Here is a 12,842-nt window from a genome sequence, read left to right on the forward strand (position 1 = left end):
GAGTTACTGATTGAATGAGAGATGAGAGCAAGAAGGATGAGCTGCAGGTAGCTCCAGGATTCCAACTTAAGGCACTGGTAGAGGGTGGGGTATGTGTAAACCATTCTTATCCATTAGGTTGGGAGTTCCTTAAGTGTTTGCCTATCCTTTACTGCTCCACAGTATGGACACAGCTAGCTGGGAAGCTTTGTGGTACCATGGGAAGCATTTGCGGAAAACACAGAGCTGCAAGTCAAAGCTCCAAATACTTTCATTGCCCCCATGGAGGCTTAAACAAATGTTTGGGAATTAATAAGCTTAGGACTGGAGCCTCATGTACACACTCACAGTCTAGGAGTAGCGGGAGTGAGCATGATCAATTGTGGGGGAAGTTTAGCAATTCTGAGAGAGAGAAAACCTGGCTTTTCAGGGACATGAAAGAGTTTGGTAGGTGGGTGTGATCCACTGACCATCGCCCCACAGGCTGGACTTCGTCTTTTGGCCATGGCTGATCTAGCAACCTCATGGTTATTCCAGCAGGCAGAGCTTTTACACACCCTAAGCCTGTCACACTCAAGACTAGTGCTTTCATTCACTCCCCTGCTATTTCCTCCATCTCCTGGTGCAAAGTATGAATACTGCCCAGTGACTTTCTGGCACTTCATTCAAATTCTAGGCACTTCTTATTTTTTGTATGATTTGATAAACATCACACACTGCTTGTCATTCAGAAGCATCTTCTCTTTTTTCTCATTTGATGTCATTGGCTCAACAACCTTGACTTGGAGCTTATTATATCCTTTTTCCACCTGAATGAGCTGAGCAAGCAGAGGCTCAGAAAGCGGTTTAGTGACTTGCCCAAGACCCAGAGCTAGAATGTGCTGAAAGCAAGACTCCAACCCAAATTCAGCACTCTTTCCACGTTGCCAGCCTGCGCAGGAAATGCATCTCCAGGGGAAAAGGCCTGCCTCCCATGAGCCCAGCAGGGTCCATCTTGCTGCTTGGGTGGCTTCCCCCTTAGCCTATTGGCCTGGAGGTTTGTGGAAGTGGGAAACAGATTGGTCATAGGTGCAGCGAGTGCCATTAGGGGGAAACAGCCCCTTGCCATTGTACCTCAACTCTGCACAATCCGAAGGCACCAAGTGTTTTAGGGACCAGAACACAGAGCCGCCATCCTCAGAGTTTTCGCAGACATTTTCTAAACTGTACTTTTTTTCTTTTAATGAGGCCAACATTTTTATACATCTCTTAGGATTTGTAAATGTGAAAATACGCTCAATAATAACACCCATTTAAATTGCAAAATTCCTGCACTGGAGGTTTGATTTTTAAATATTCGTAGACTTGAAATCCTGCTGGCTCACTTAGGAAGGCAATTAATCTCGTTGGCAAATGCGATCATTATGTGTACTTAGAGGTGGGGGGTTTGGGGGGTTGGTTAACAGAGGAAGGGGTAAAATATAGTCAAGCAGTTCCATTTGTTATAACATTATTAGTTATCAGCCACCACACCAGAAAGTGTGTTCACCAGTGGAATGTCTTATTTTATTTTTTTATTCTGCTCAGAATTTTTCAACATGAGTGGTTTATGAATAATTAAATATAATGGAGGCAAAAATTCAAATCGGCTGGGCTTTGTGTTTATTGTTTTATTTGCATTTATGCGGATAAAACCGTCCCATCTGAGAGCCTATTTGAGAATTTAATACCGTATTTGTGAACAGTGAGGAAATCAATTAATGGAAATTAAATGTTCAAAGTTTCACAGTCTGACGGATGCAATCTCAGGCTGCAGTCACTGGGTGTCTGCATGTGCCTGGGAAGGTTGAGCAATCCAAGCCCCTAAATTGAATTGCCACCATATAGCAATTAGTTTATTGATTTAATTAAGAGTGCCACCTTTTAATTTTCAGGTCATGATTGAAACATTTTCTGATTGAGTGGATTGGAGACCCCCAAAATGATAGCTCTCTGAGAAACAATCTTTCCATGACTCAAAATCTCATGTGAAATTGATCCCAAACGTTGATCCTTGAGCAAACAGACATAACTCAGGCAGAGGATTTGGGGGAACTGTAAATGCTCAGCAAGCTTCTGATTCCAAACCAATGAAGTATAAATATAAGGTTAAGCACATACTGAAGCATACAAAATTCACCCAGAGTAAAAGATCCTGAGTGTACTTTAGAAATAACTTCTCCTAAAGGGTAAGAGTGATCTTTCCTCTTTCAAAGAATTAGCATATTATACAGTTCCACTAAGAGATACAGCCTAATTTTTAGCATATTTAGTTAAGGCTTTTTATTTTAAATCATGAATATTCTTCCATTTAACAACACATCTTCCATCCTTCATCAAATGCGGAGAGTTTTGGCCACATGTTATACATCAGAATAGTCATCCATACCACTTAGCCTGTTTATCTGGGTAGAAATCCCCAGAGGTCAGATCAAGAGGTCATGGAGACACAGGTCCCTGACCTGTGCATTAAGACACCAATTCCTTGAGGTTTTTCAGATGCAATTTAAATATTGTGCCCAAAAAAATCCTGTAAACTTTTTTATGAAAGGGACAAGGAACCAAATACATTTCTTGCTTGTTTTTTATTTTTTTTTTATAATCTTATCAAAGTTTTGGGGAAAAAAATAATGTTTGTTGATTTGTTGGATTATGTTGATTTGTTGGTTTTTTAATGTACACATCAAATACAAACAAAGGGATAAAAATTTGAAGCATAAAAAAAAGGAGTCATATTTCTGAAGGGAGAGGTTCTCAGTTTCAGACTTTTGCTTTTCTAATATATCAACCCCCTCCTCTTATTAGTATCATTATCATCATCATGCTTATGAATGTGCCAGGTGTCAGGATGAGGTCATCATGGATTACCTCAGACCCACGACAACTCTAGCGGGTTGGGGGAGGCTCCTTCTCCATTCTACAGATGAGAAAACTGAGGCTGGGAGAGGAGAGGAACTAGCTCAGGGCCACCAGTTAGTCACAATTAGATACAGCAGGAGCCAAATCCATTTCCAGCTGACTCCAAGCTCACGGTCTTGAAATTACACCCTATTGCTGGGGGTTGGCTGCAGCAAAGTTCTGACTGTTAGGGAGACTCTAGGGTGGGAGAGGAAGGTGACCAAGGGAGAGCAGAGATTTCTGATGGAAGCAGTGTTGCCAAAACTGCATGGCCTGGGTCTTGCAGGATGGGGCCCTTAGGCTGGGGAGAGCCACTCACTGGGCCACACAGTAGGAGGTTGAGTTCTTCTAGTGAAAATGTGCAGAAAGACAGGACATACATCTTTACTTACTGGCATAGGGTGAGTTGGCAGCTGAGCCGTTGAGGAAAGTTGGGGAGCCGCCCAAGTTGGACATGGCGGCAGTGCCGTATCCATTCATGCTTGTGGTGACAGAGTTATAGTTGGTCTGCTGGGGAGTAGAGCTCGGCACATACCCGTGTGGTGAGACGCTGCTTGAATTGCGGGTGAAACCTGAGGGGTGGGAGCAAAACCGGGGGTGAGGGTGCAGTTCAGATGGGAAGCAAGGCTTGAAGACTCTCCGGAACGGAAGGTCTCTGTTTGTTGTCCCCTTGCTGCAACTCGGAGGGCAGGGGCGGGTGATGCATATGCATAGATTGGTGACCCTAGCTCTGTGATTAAAATGGGAAGTGAGCAAAAGATGCATTTCTTGGGAGATCATAAATACTTAGCAGAGCTGTGAGAAGTGGCGATGCTGGGCCTATAAATTATCATTTTGGAGCAGAAATAAACCCCAATCAAAGAGATGTAACCTGGAGTTAACAGGTTCCTATTCTCTGGGTGAGAGTGACGTGCTCTGGCCGTCAGGACTTTTAATTCCAACCATCTTTGTGACTGTCATTCAAGGTTTATAGTGAAAAGTCAAATGCAGTGATGGCCAAATGCATGCATGCTGTCTGGCCAGATTATCAAACATGATTGTTGGGAGCAAAATACTAAAATACCAGCTAGGAAGCTCTCTCTTTGGAAAAGAAAAAATATTTAGAAAGAAAATCATTTTATGCCAAATAAACGGAGGGAGAGAGCTTGAGGTTTGAGGGGCACAGGGGAATAGAAGGAGGGAAGAGCAGGCTGCTGACCCTGATTGGTGGCTTGTGATGCCTCAGAGACGTTCACGGCCAGCTGTCCACTAAAGGAGTTCACGCCCATCATTCCCGCGTGGACCGAGGTGTTGGCCAGGGCCGGGAGCTGGTTGTGGTTGCGGGGAACACTGTACAGGGCTTCCGCGATGTCTGCTGCTCTCTTCAGGATGATTTCCTGCAAAGTAAAAGGCACACCCCCTTTAGCCAGCTCCAACCACGTGCCCCCTAACATCGCAGGCCGGGCGCGGTACCCAGGGCTTTCCGTGGTTAACTGCGTCGACTTCTATAACCCTCCCAGCAAACCAGCAAAGTCAGTCCGGCCATCCTCAGCCCCGTGTTACAGATGAGAGAACTGAGGCCCAGCACGGCAAAGATGTCACCTGAGGACAGAGCTGGGCTGCACTAGTCTGCATGTCTGGAAGCCCATTCTGCCGCAGCTCATCACAGCACCTGTCTGCACCCTGGGGCAGACCTCCCTGCACCAACACAGGAACTCTGGGGTCTCACAGAGAGAGAGAGAGATAGGGAGGGAGAGAGGCGGGGGGAGGGAGAAAGAAGGCCAGAGAGACAAAGAAAGAGACTAAGAGAGGGAAGAAGAGAAAAGGGGACCGAGAGACAGGGAGAGATATAAATACAGAAATAGGAAGCACTGCAATTCATCTCCCCATTGAGATGGAGGGCAGGTTGAGGATGACGACATGTGTTGCTAAGGGTTTGTAGGACTGTGTCCTCTGGCTATTGACTCAAGTGGTGTGAAAAAGGAGCGGATGATCTGTCAGGCTCACAGTTCCCTGAGCAATCTGAATCATATATGTGGACTCCGTGAAATGGAAGCAGAGAATCCTATTCAGTCCTCGTTATATTTTTTAGGAGAAAAATTAAACCCTCTTTCTCCTCCTAAAGTTTCTTAAAAACCTGAGAGTTGTAAAATAAAGCACCAGTAACTCTCTTTCCTTCCCCGTGCACGGAGAACATTTCCACAAAAGACAAATTGTAAACGGAGCAAGTACCTCTCCTCGCAAGGAAGATGATTCGGTGGGGAAGGCACGAAAAGATTTATCTTTTTAAGAGAGAATAATTGAATAGACTTGCAACATGCTATATCTGAATCACTTATACTGTTAGCGCATGCCCGTGGTTTTTATATTTTCCCTCTCTGCTGGTTCCGGTAAGGACGCTGAGCTCTTCCGATGAATGCAGATGCCCAGGCAAGCCCGCTCACCTGGTTGTTGTGCGGCATCCCGTACAGCGCCTCCACCAGGTCGGCTGCCCTTTTGAGTATGACTTCCTGCCAAGAGAAAAGCAGATACAAGCCTCATGAGCGCAGGCAGGCTGTCTTTCTCTTTCCACGTGGTCACAGTCAGTGCCCTCTGACCATCTTCTGGCCAAGGCTCTGCTGGAAAGGTGGTGGCTCGGGGAACCCCAGAATGGCGTTAAATCACCACTTTATCCCTGCTCCCACACACACTTAATCGAGTCAAAAGGTGAGCATCCTTGGTACAGCAAGATAAAATATATCACTCGATAGTCTGCCATAGGCACGATAAAGCACTCATATGTTTACTGCTGAATACAATCCCAAGATCATTTACCAGATTACTAAAATCGATGTCATTCGGTACATGTTTTGAATCCTAAGATGTGTTTATTTTGCACTTAATTGCTCATTCCAGGAACCGTGACCTTAGCAGACAGGTCATTTTCGAGGGAGTTCCAATCAATCTTCAGCTACTAGAAGGATGCAGCATTAAACTTCTTTTGTTTATCTCCCTCCTGAGGCAGAGCCGCAATGTGGGGGCGGGTTGTATCAACCCACATCTGGAGGAAATGCTCATCAGAGGCTCCAACAAAAGGAGTCTCCTGCCCCCACAGGCCCAGTCCTTACCAAGTCCCACAACTGGCAGAGACTGTTGCTTTTATAGGACTCCTTTGCTACTTCAGAATTGTTTGTCATTTTCCCCATTTGCTCATTCATCCTCATCCTAGATCTATGCTCTGTGGCTCACTTCAATTGAGGAAAAAAATCCCCATTTTTCATTTAGGCAGGATTCCATATTTAACTTGCATGCTTGCTCCTAAAAATATAGGATGATCTAAAAAAGTGTGCTGGTGGTAATTTTTTTTTTTCATCCTAACTAAAAGAAATCATTCTCTCTTCGTTCTGCCCTAATTTTCTGCATATGCATTTATAGTGGAGTGTAAAAAGGAAAGCAAAGTTCAGCTGGATCCACATAAAATGGGGCTTATCAGAGAAACAACTGCAAAGGCACCATGTAATTATCAGAGGTGATTTACAAGAAGATATGTTTACATTTTTTGCTGTGGGTAAAGTTTCAGAAGGAATTTTAACTTTAAATACTTTACACAATAGATTTCTGCATTAAAAAAAGCAGTGCTGTTCAATTTTCATATACTGTAGACGCTGATCAGAAAATAGGGATATAATTGCATTCATTTTGCTGTCACCATAGCCTCTTCAAAAATCCTTGAACAACTCTTGAAATGACAAGCTTTTAGATACATTATTAGCATTTTTTCAATTTTAAATTCTCTGTAATATAAGATAAAATAGTTTTCATACTGCGGTAACTACTTATGACATATATAATGTCCCAAATTCAAAAATGAGATAGAGGGGTTTTGAGTTCTCAATGAACGTTTATGTTTCCTTAAGCTGCTAGACCCCTTTTATAATGCAGTTCAGGAATTTTTCATACAGGAAGTGAAAAAAGCATTGTATAATCAATAGGATTGGAATTAATACATCTGAAATCATTTCTTTATTTCTGGGTTTTCCATTTCAAGATTTATTTATTTATTTATTTATTTATTTTGTTATTAGAGAAGTCGTGGGTTTACAGAAAAGTAATGCACGGAATACAGGATTCTTAGAGACTACCCTATAACTATTCCCTTTTATTGGTGTGGTATATTTGTTACAACTGATAAGCACATTTTCATAGTTGTATTACTAACTGTAGTCCACTGTTTGTGTTGCACAGTTCCATGATTTCTTTTAAAAACTGTATTCTAGAAACATGTACACAATCTAAAATTTCCCCTTTTAACCACATTCAAATACACAATTCAGTGCTGTTAATTACGTTCACAAGGTTATGCTACCATCATCACCATCCATACATCTGAAATTATTTCTTTATTTTTTTAATGCATGCTACAAGATAATTTACCACTTTGGGTTCACAGTATTGTCTGACCACAGCAGTGAATAATTCAGTATGGTTTGGGCACACTAAACCCTATGCCCAGATCAAATTCAGTTTGTGCTGCTTTCCGTAAAACCTCATGGCCTTATCTGGCTTTTAGGAAAGATTAAAACAAAACAGGATCAAGTTAGTTTATTTACTAAGATTTGACTTCTCTTGGTCTATGTTCATTTAGTTCTCCAAGTAAATATTTATGCTAGTGTTTGGGCTTGGCACTGAGATTTTTTCTTCTTTTTATTTTAGGGAAAAAAGAAAACAACCTCCCATTTTTAAAAAAAAACAATGAGGGACAGTTAGAAACCACACTGTGAACTTCACTCCTGTGGCAGAATAACTGGGACTTAGAGCCATGCTTTTTATTTTAATTAATGTCACAGAACCAGGGGGAAGTGAAGTTTGAAATAAACTCCAAGTTTTTTTTCAAGTTTTTGTAAGTCTGAAAAATTTCAAACTATCAGGGTATGTTATACATTTTAACGCCATACAGTTTCCTTTTTTTTCAATGACATAATCTGTGTGTTCTTTTCCTCCTTATTTCAAAACCCAAAGATCCTGTCACCATTTAATCTTTGAACACGAAACATGAACCTTGCTTCCTAAAACTGCATCCTCCTTTAAGCCATGATACTACTTTCTTTGACTGATGAGGCTGGGGCACATTTTCCATTTGGAATATTTCTATAGGTGTGTCATCAACACAGCATCCATTCAGGCCAGCAGCTTGAGAAGGGTGAACCTGGATTTCTTGTTCTGGAAGCTCTGTCCTTAAGAGATATCCAACTCATTTTAAAATGTCCTTCATTATAGTGTCAACTTTGGGGATTAAGGGAGAGCCCTTCTTTTGTCCAACTTTTCCAATGTGATTCAGCTTCTATTAGTTATTTCTGTAAATGGGAAAGCAAAAGGAAATTTCTGGGTTCTCTATGAGTTAGTGCAACAGACCTGCAAGGTGCTTGGATTTCAGTGACCAGAAAATTGCTCTCACCTCCATGTCATTATGCTCCCAGTGAACTAGCCCCCAAGCGTGTTTGTGTTGGGGATCTAATATATTGCCTTTCAATCAGAGCTGAGAACCACTGAACACACAGACAGAACATGACGAGCAGGTCAGGAAAGCAATAAAGATTTTACAGAGCTGTCCAAGGTGCTAAATTTACTCAATAATGGGTTTGGCACCATAGTGTTAACCTCTCATTTACTACCAGTTTGAGAGACTAAATTGAAGTAGCTGACTTCATTTACCTTGAAATGTATATTTTATGACATTATGTAAGTAGATTGAAAGGGCACTGCAGTTTTAACAATTTAAAGGCTAAAGCATGTTTAAGATGAAAGTTGAATATTTATTGTATATTGCACTTAAAGTATATAGAATGTTAAAATGTATTGATTAAATTTGTAAAAGGCATTATAAAAATGACAGGCAATATAAAAGATGTATGTCTTTTAAAATCAAATTGATAGTCTATACTATCTCTTCTGTGGTCACAAGTGTAATTTTTTTGCAGTTTTATATGGTAATTTGAAAAATCCGTAATTTTACATTAGGAAATGATTGAGCCTAGGATGTTAAAAAAAAAGAAATTTCCCATAAGGAGACCAGTTAGACGTTTCATATAATCTTTTGTCTCTGAGATTGTTCCTAAAGTCTTATTTTTTGTGGCAATACAAAGGATCATCGCATAAGGATACTTCCATTCCAATATGCAATTTTAATATTTCTGAAAAGAAAGAGCACTTGACTAGTACTAATATCTAATTTTTCAAGGCATTTATTTGTCAAGAGAGATTTTCTCTTCCTTTCGTAATGTTTAAAACGTCTCCCTGCTTGCAGTTCAAAACATGAGGGTAGAGATTAGACTATTTTGAGATAATTAATGCTATCCTTGGATTTAAAAATATATATCCCATTTGGGATTTGAAAAGACAAATACTGGTATCCTAAATATCAGAAAGCCCTAGAGTCTCCTTACAGAGCTAATGCTTATTCTTCAAGCTATATCCTGAGTCAGACTGTTTCTTTTCATAGCCTTGGATTTCTTCTCTCTTAAAGAAACAGAAAATGTTTGTTCTGTAACAACAACAATGATTTTTCACTAATCGATTTCCTCTCGCACTCAAAGCCTGGCTTTAACTGTCTTGCTATGACCATCAGTTGATGATTATGTGGGTGGGTTCTGAAAAGAAAATAAAAAGTAGTTACGCTATACTATTTAAGTATACTATACTTAAATCTATTAAGATTTTACAGAAACACTGGGGGTACTCAAGGAGGAAAAGGGTTCCTAGAAACCATTCAAGTATTAATTGTTGCAGATTCACTTCCATTTTGGAAAGTATAATAAAAATGCTGAATGGCCTACAAATACAGGGAGAAGAGTCAGTTTTTCTTTCTATGCTGCAACTCATTCAATTAGCAAATATTTTTGAGCTGCTTCTAGCCCCAGTAATCAAATATGGATCTATTTTACTCCAAGACCTTTCAAAATACATATCTTCCTGACAATAAGCTCCAGGGTTCTATGGACGTTGCAAAAGACTTTCCCCAACATCTGTTCCCACCCTCTTTATCCAACCATTTCCTCTCTTCACATCTGAAAAACTGCTCTCTATTTTGGCAGAGCCAGACCTCCCTACCCTAGAAGTAAAACTTCTGGCTCCTTCCTAATGTCATAGCTTTACGCCTTTCATCTTTCCTTTGATTAGAATGTTGGCTTTAATCTGTGTCCATTTACAAAGCCCCCCATGAAGTCATGAAAGCAGTGGTGTGATAGTAATATAATAATGAAAAAGGTAAAAAAAAAAAAAAAAAAAGGGGGATGGGGGAACCACTACTTATAGAAAACTTCCCACATACCTGACACTGTAGACCATGAACTCATCCATTCTTCCTGGAGAGCCTCTTAAGGTACTGTTCATATCACCATTTGGTAGAATGAGGGAACTGAGACTCAGAGAAACTAGCTAACTTTCCCCAAGTCCACATAACTGACAAGTGACTGAGCAGAGATTCAAATCCAGGTCTGTTAGACATCAGACCCTCAACTTTTGAGTATCACACTATTCTATCAGAAATAATTCCACCTTTACTGAAAAAAAAACCAGTGTTGGTGATCTGTATCACCCAGCATACCAGAGAATTATACTGTCGGGTCATTTTGCTCTAAGCTGAAGTGTGTTAGTCTTAACACTCCACAACTAGACTGTAGTCTCTTTGAGGCTACGACTAGGTCTTAATTTCCCTCTCAAAGCCCCAAGCACGGTGTTCGGTACACCAGAGACCTTGAGAAATGCCTATTGAGGAGTTTATTCTGAGATACAGTTACTATTTTTTTAAGTACATGCTTAATTTATATGTACAAATTGACAAACTCATATATTCCGCATGGTTTATAAAAGCAACAGACTTAAATTTGGTGTTCCATTTGGCTCCAGACTTTTTAATTCAATATATAAATCCTCAAAGGTCAAGTTTTGTTCACTGCGGTGTTTTTTTTTTTTAATGCCGCTCTTTTTTTAAAAATGAATTTGCTCTTTCACTCCTGCTGGCTGTGCTTACATTTTAATTTTGTGATTAATATAATGAATCATGTCTGGTTCAGACATTATCTCAAGTTATAGGCTGCTAGCAACATGAGGTTGGTCTCGATGTGCATCAGCTTTTTATTAACTGGATGCTTAGATGCTTAGAAGCACTTGGGTATTTGCACATACACTAAAGCCACCTCGGGAAAGATGCTAATGCCAACATGGCTAATTCATTTTTCCTTCTGTTTCATGACAATAAAATTTCTGCAGAGTGTTCACCTTCCATGGGAGTCTTTTTTCCACCATCTGACCTCAAACTTAGAGCAAATAAGCTGATATTCACTGGCAACCTCTAGTCTTCTCAGGTGAGGGGAAGGTTGTCTAACTGTCCAGTTATGGACTCATTCGTGAATCCAATGCAGTGTTTTGGATAACTCAAATCTAGATGAGGAAGGGAGACAGCAGGAGTGTTATTTCCTTCATGTCACATGTAGACCCTGTCATGAAGCTGGATGAATACCCGTTTAATATTAGAGGTCAGTCAGATTTCAAGACTCTTGGAACTCCTTCATAGATTTCGGACCCAAGGGTACTTCAGTAATTTGGGAGAATACTCTGTGCTTGTCTTTATGCGCTTCCAGTGAGAAATAACATATTGAGGCGTGTAGAAGAAAGCAGAAGTTAGACTGTGAGCAGCAATTATCAAGGTCAGTTGGCTTGAGAGATGCCTGAGAAAGAAGTACAATACTATCCTCTCATTGCAAATTTCCCTGACACCCATTTATCACCAATCTACTTTGCTTTATCTGGGGATTGAAGATGCAGTGGGCCAAACAACAACAATGTAAAATGAAGTGGAGTGGTAAAATAACTCCTGATTTAGAGATGCTAGCTAGCTATCAATGAAATCAGCATTGATTTAATCTGCCTCCTCACTCAGGAGTTTACCAAAGGGCCCAGGTGGTTCACCTTAAATTCAGACTTTCAACAGCACTTCTCATCCCTCTAGCCTTTAAGTCCAGGCTCTTTCCCCCCTTGCTTCTGAAATTCGAGGTGTCACTACTGATGAGAAAGCCTGAAAAACTGATTGGAAGTTTCTTGCAGCCCATTTCCCACGGAGCTGGATGTACAATGCAATAAATACTAGTGGTACTGAGATGTATTCCTGTGGAGGGTGGTTATAGCTCCACTTTCTTCATGTTTATTTAGCCAAATGGAAAATTCCACAATGGGAGACTCTGCATTCTAAAAAATCAGTATAATGAGGGCAGTGAGGGAAGGAATAAAACAAACCAAAATAACACTTGAGCACTGTTTAGTTTCCAATCCTCTGAGACATTCCTCAAATTTTTCATTTTTCTGGTAATATGAACTTCTTGAAATAGAGCTTACTGCAGATCATTAGTAGCCTTTAGTGTCACACTTTAAACACTCTTCACTCATGAGCCCTATGACTGAGAAGAGTCACTTATACTCTAGCATGGATATAATTAAACATGTTTCTGTTGAAAGGGGCATTCTCATTATGGCTAAGGACCACTTTAGACTAATTTGAAATGGAAAGGAGGAGTGTAGAGAAGGTATAGGTGGCAAGCGGTTATTTCTAAGGAGACATAAAACCCCAAATGTATAACAATTAGGTTTTACTACCCTGCAATCTAAAGACTTCATAGAATTTTATTATATAAGGAGCATCACCTGAAGCTGTGGCTACCCTACAGAATTTAGTGCACCTCATTGCTCATATTTTTTAAAGAGAATAAAATTCAAAACACAATCAAAATCTGAAGAAATTTCAAGAAACAAAGGAATGAGATATTTTGAAAGGCCCTATTGTGCTGCTAATACAAGAAGTGGGGAACTGATAGCAAACTACCCAATAGAAAATGCAGGGGGGCTTTTCTGAAACTCCTCTAATTTTAAGGTTAATTTTCTGTTCAGATTAGATAACAGCCCTCTTACTTCTCAAACATATTACTAATGTATCATCA

The 12,842-nt window shown here is 40.3% G+C and overlaps 1 protein-coding gene across 9 annotated transcripts in view; it reads right to left on the bottom strand.

Annotated features, from left to right (window-relative positions):
* The window catches only part of EBF1 (EBF transcription factor 1), a 387,329-nt gene that overhangs the window by 9,267 nt on the left and 365,220 nt on the right, over positions 1–12,842 (bottom strand). For all 9 annotated transcript variants that reach the window (XM_077137554.1, XM_077137549.1, XM_077137553.1 and 6 more), the window contains exons 12-14: positions 5,319–5,384; positions 4,094–4,271; positions 3,288–3,467 (exon numbers count right to left, since the gene is read on the bottom strand). In XM_077137554.1, coding sequence (XP_076993669.1) covers positions 3,288–3,467; positions 4,094–4,271; positions 5,319–5,384 — 424 coding nt within the window. The remainder of the gene's footprint in view (positions 1–3,287; positions 3,468–4,093; positions 4,272–5,318; positions 5,385–12,842) is intronic.

The sequence above is a fragment of the Tamandua tetradactyla genome, chromosome 20 (genome assembly GCF_023851605.1).
Source record: "Tamandua tetradactyla isolate mTamTet1 chromosome 20, mTamTet1.pri, whole genome shotgun sequence".
Taxonomy (NCBI): Eukaryota; Metazoa; Chordata; class Mammalia; order Pilosa; family Myrmecophagidae; genus Tamandua; species Tamandua tetradactyla.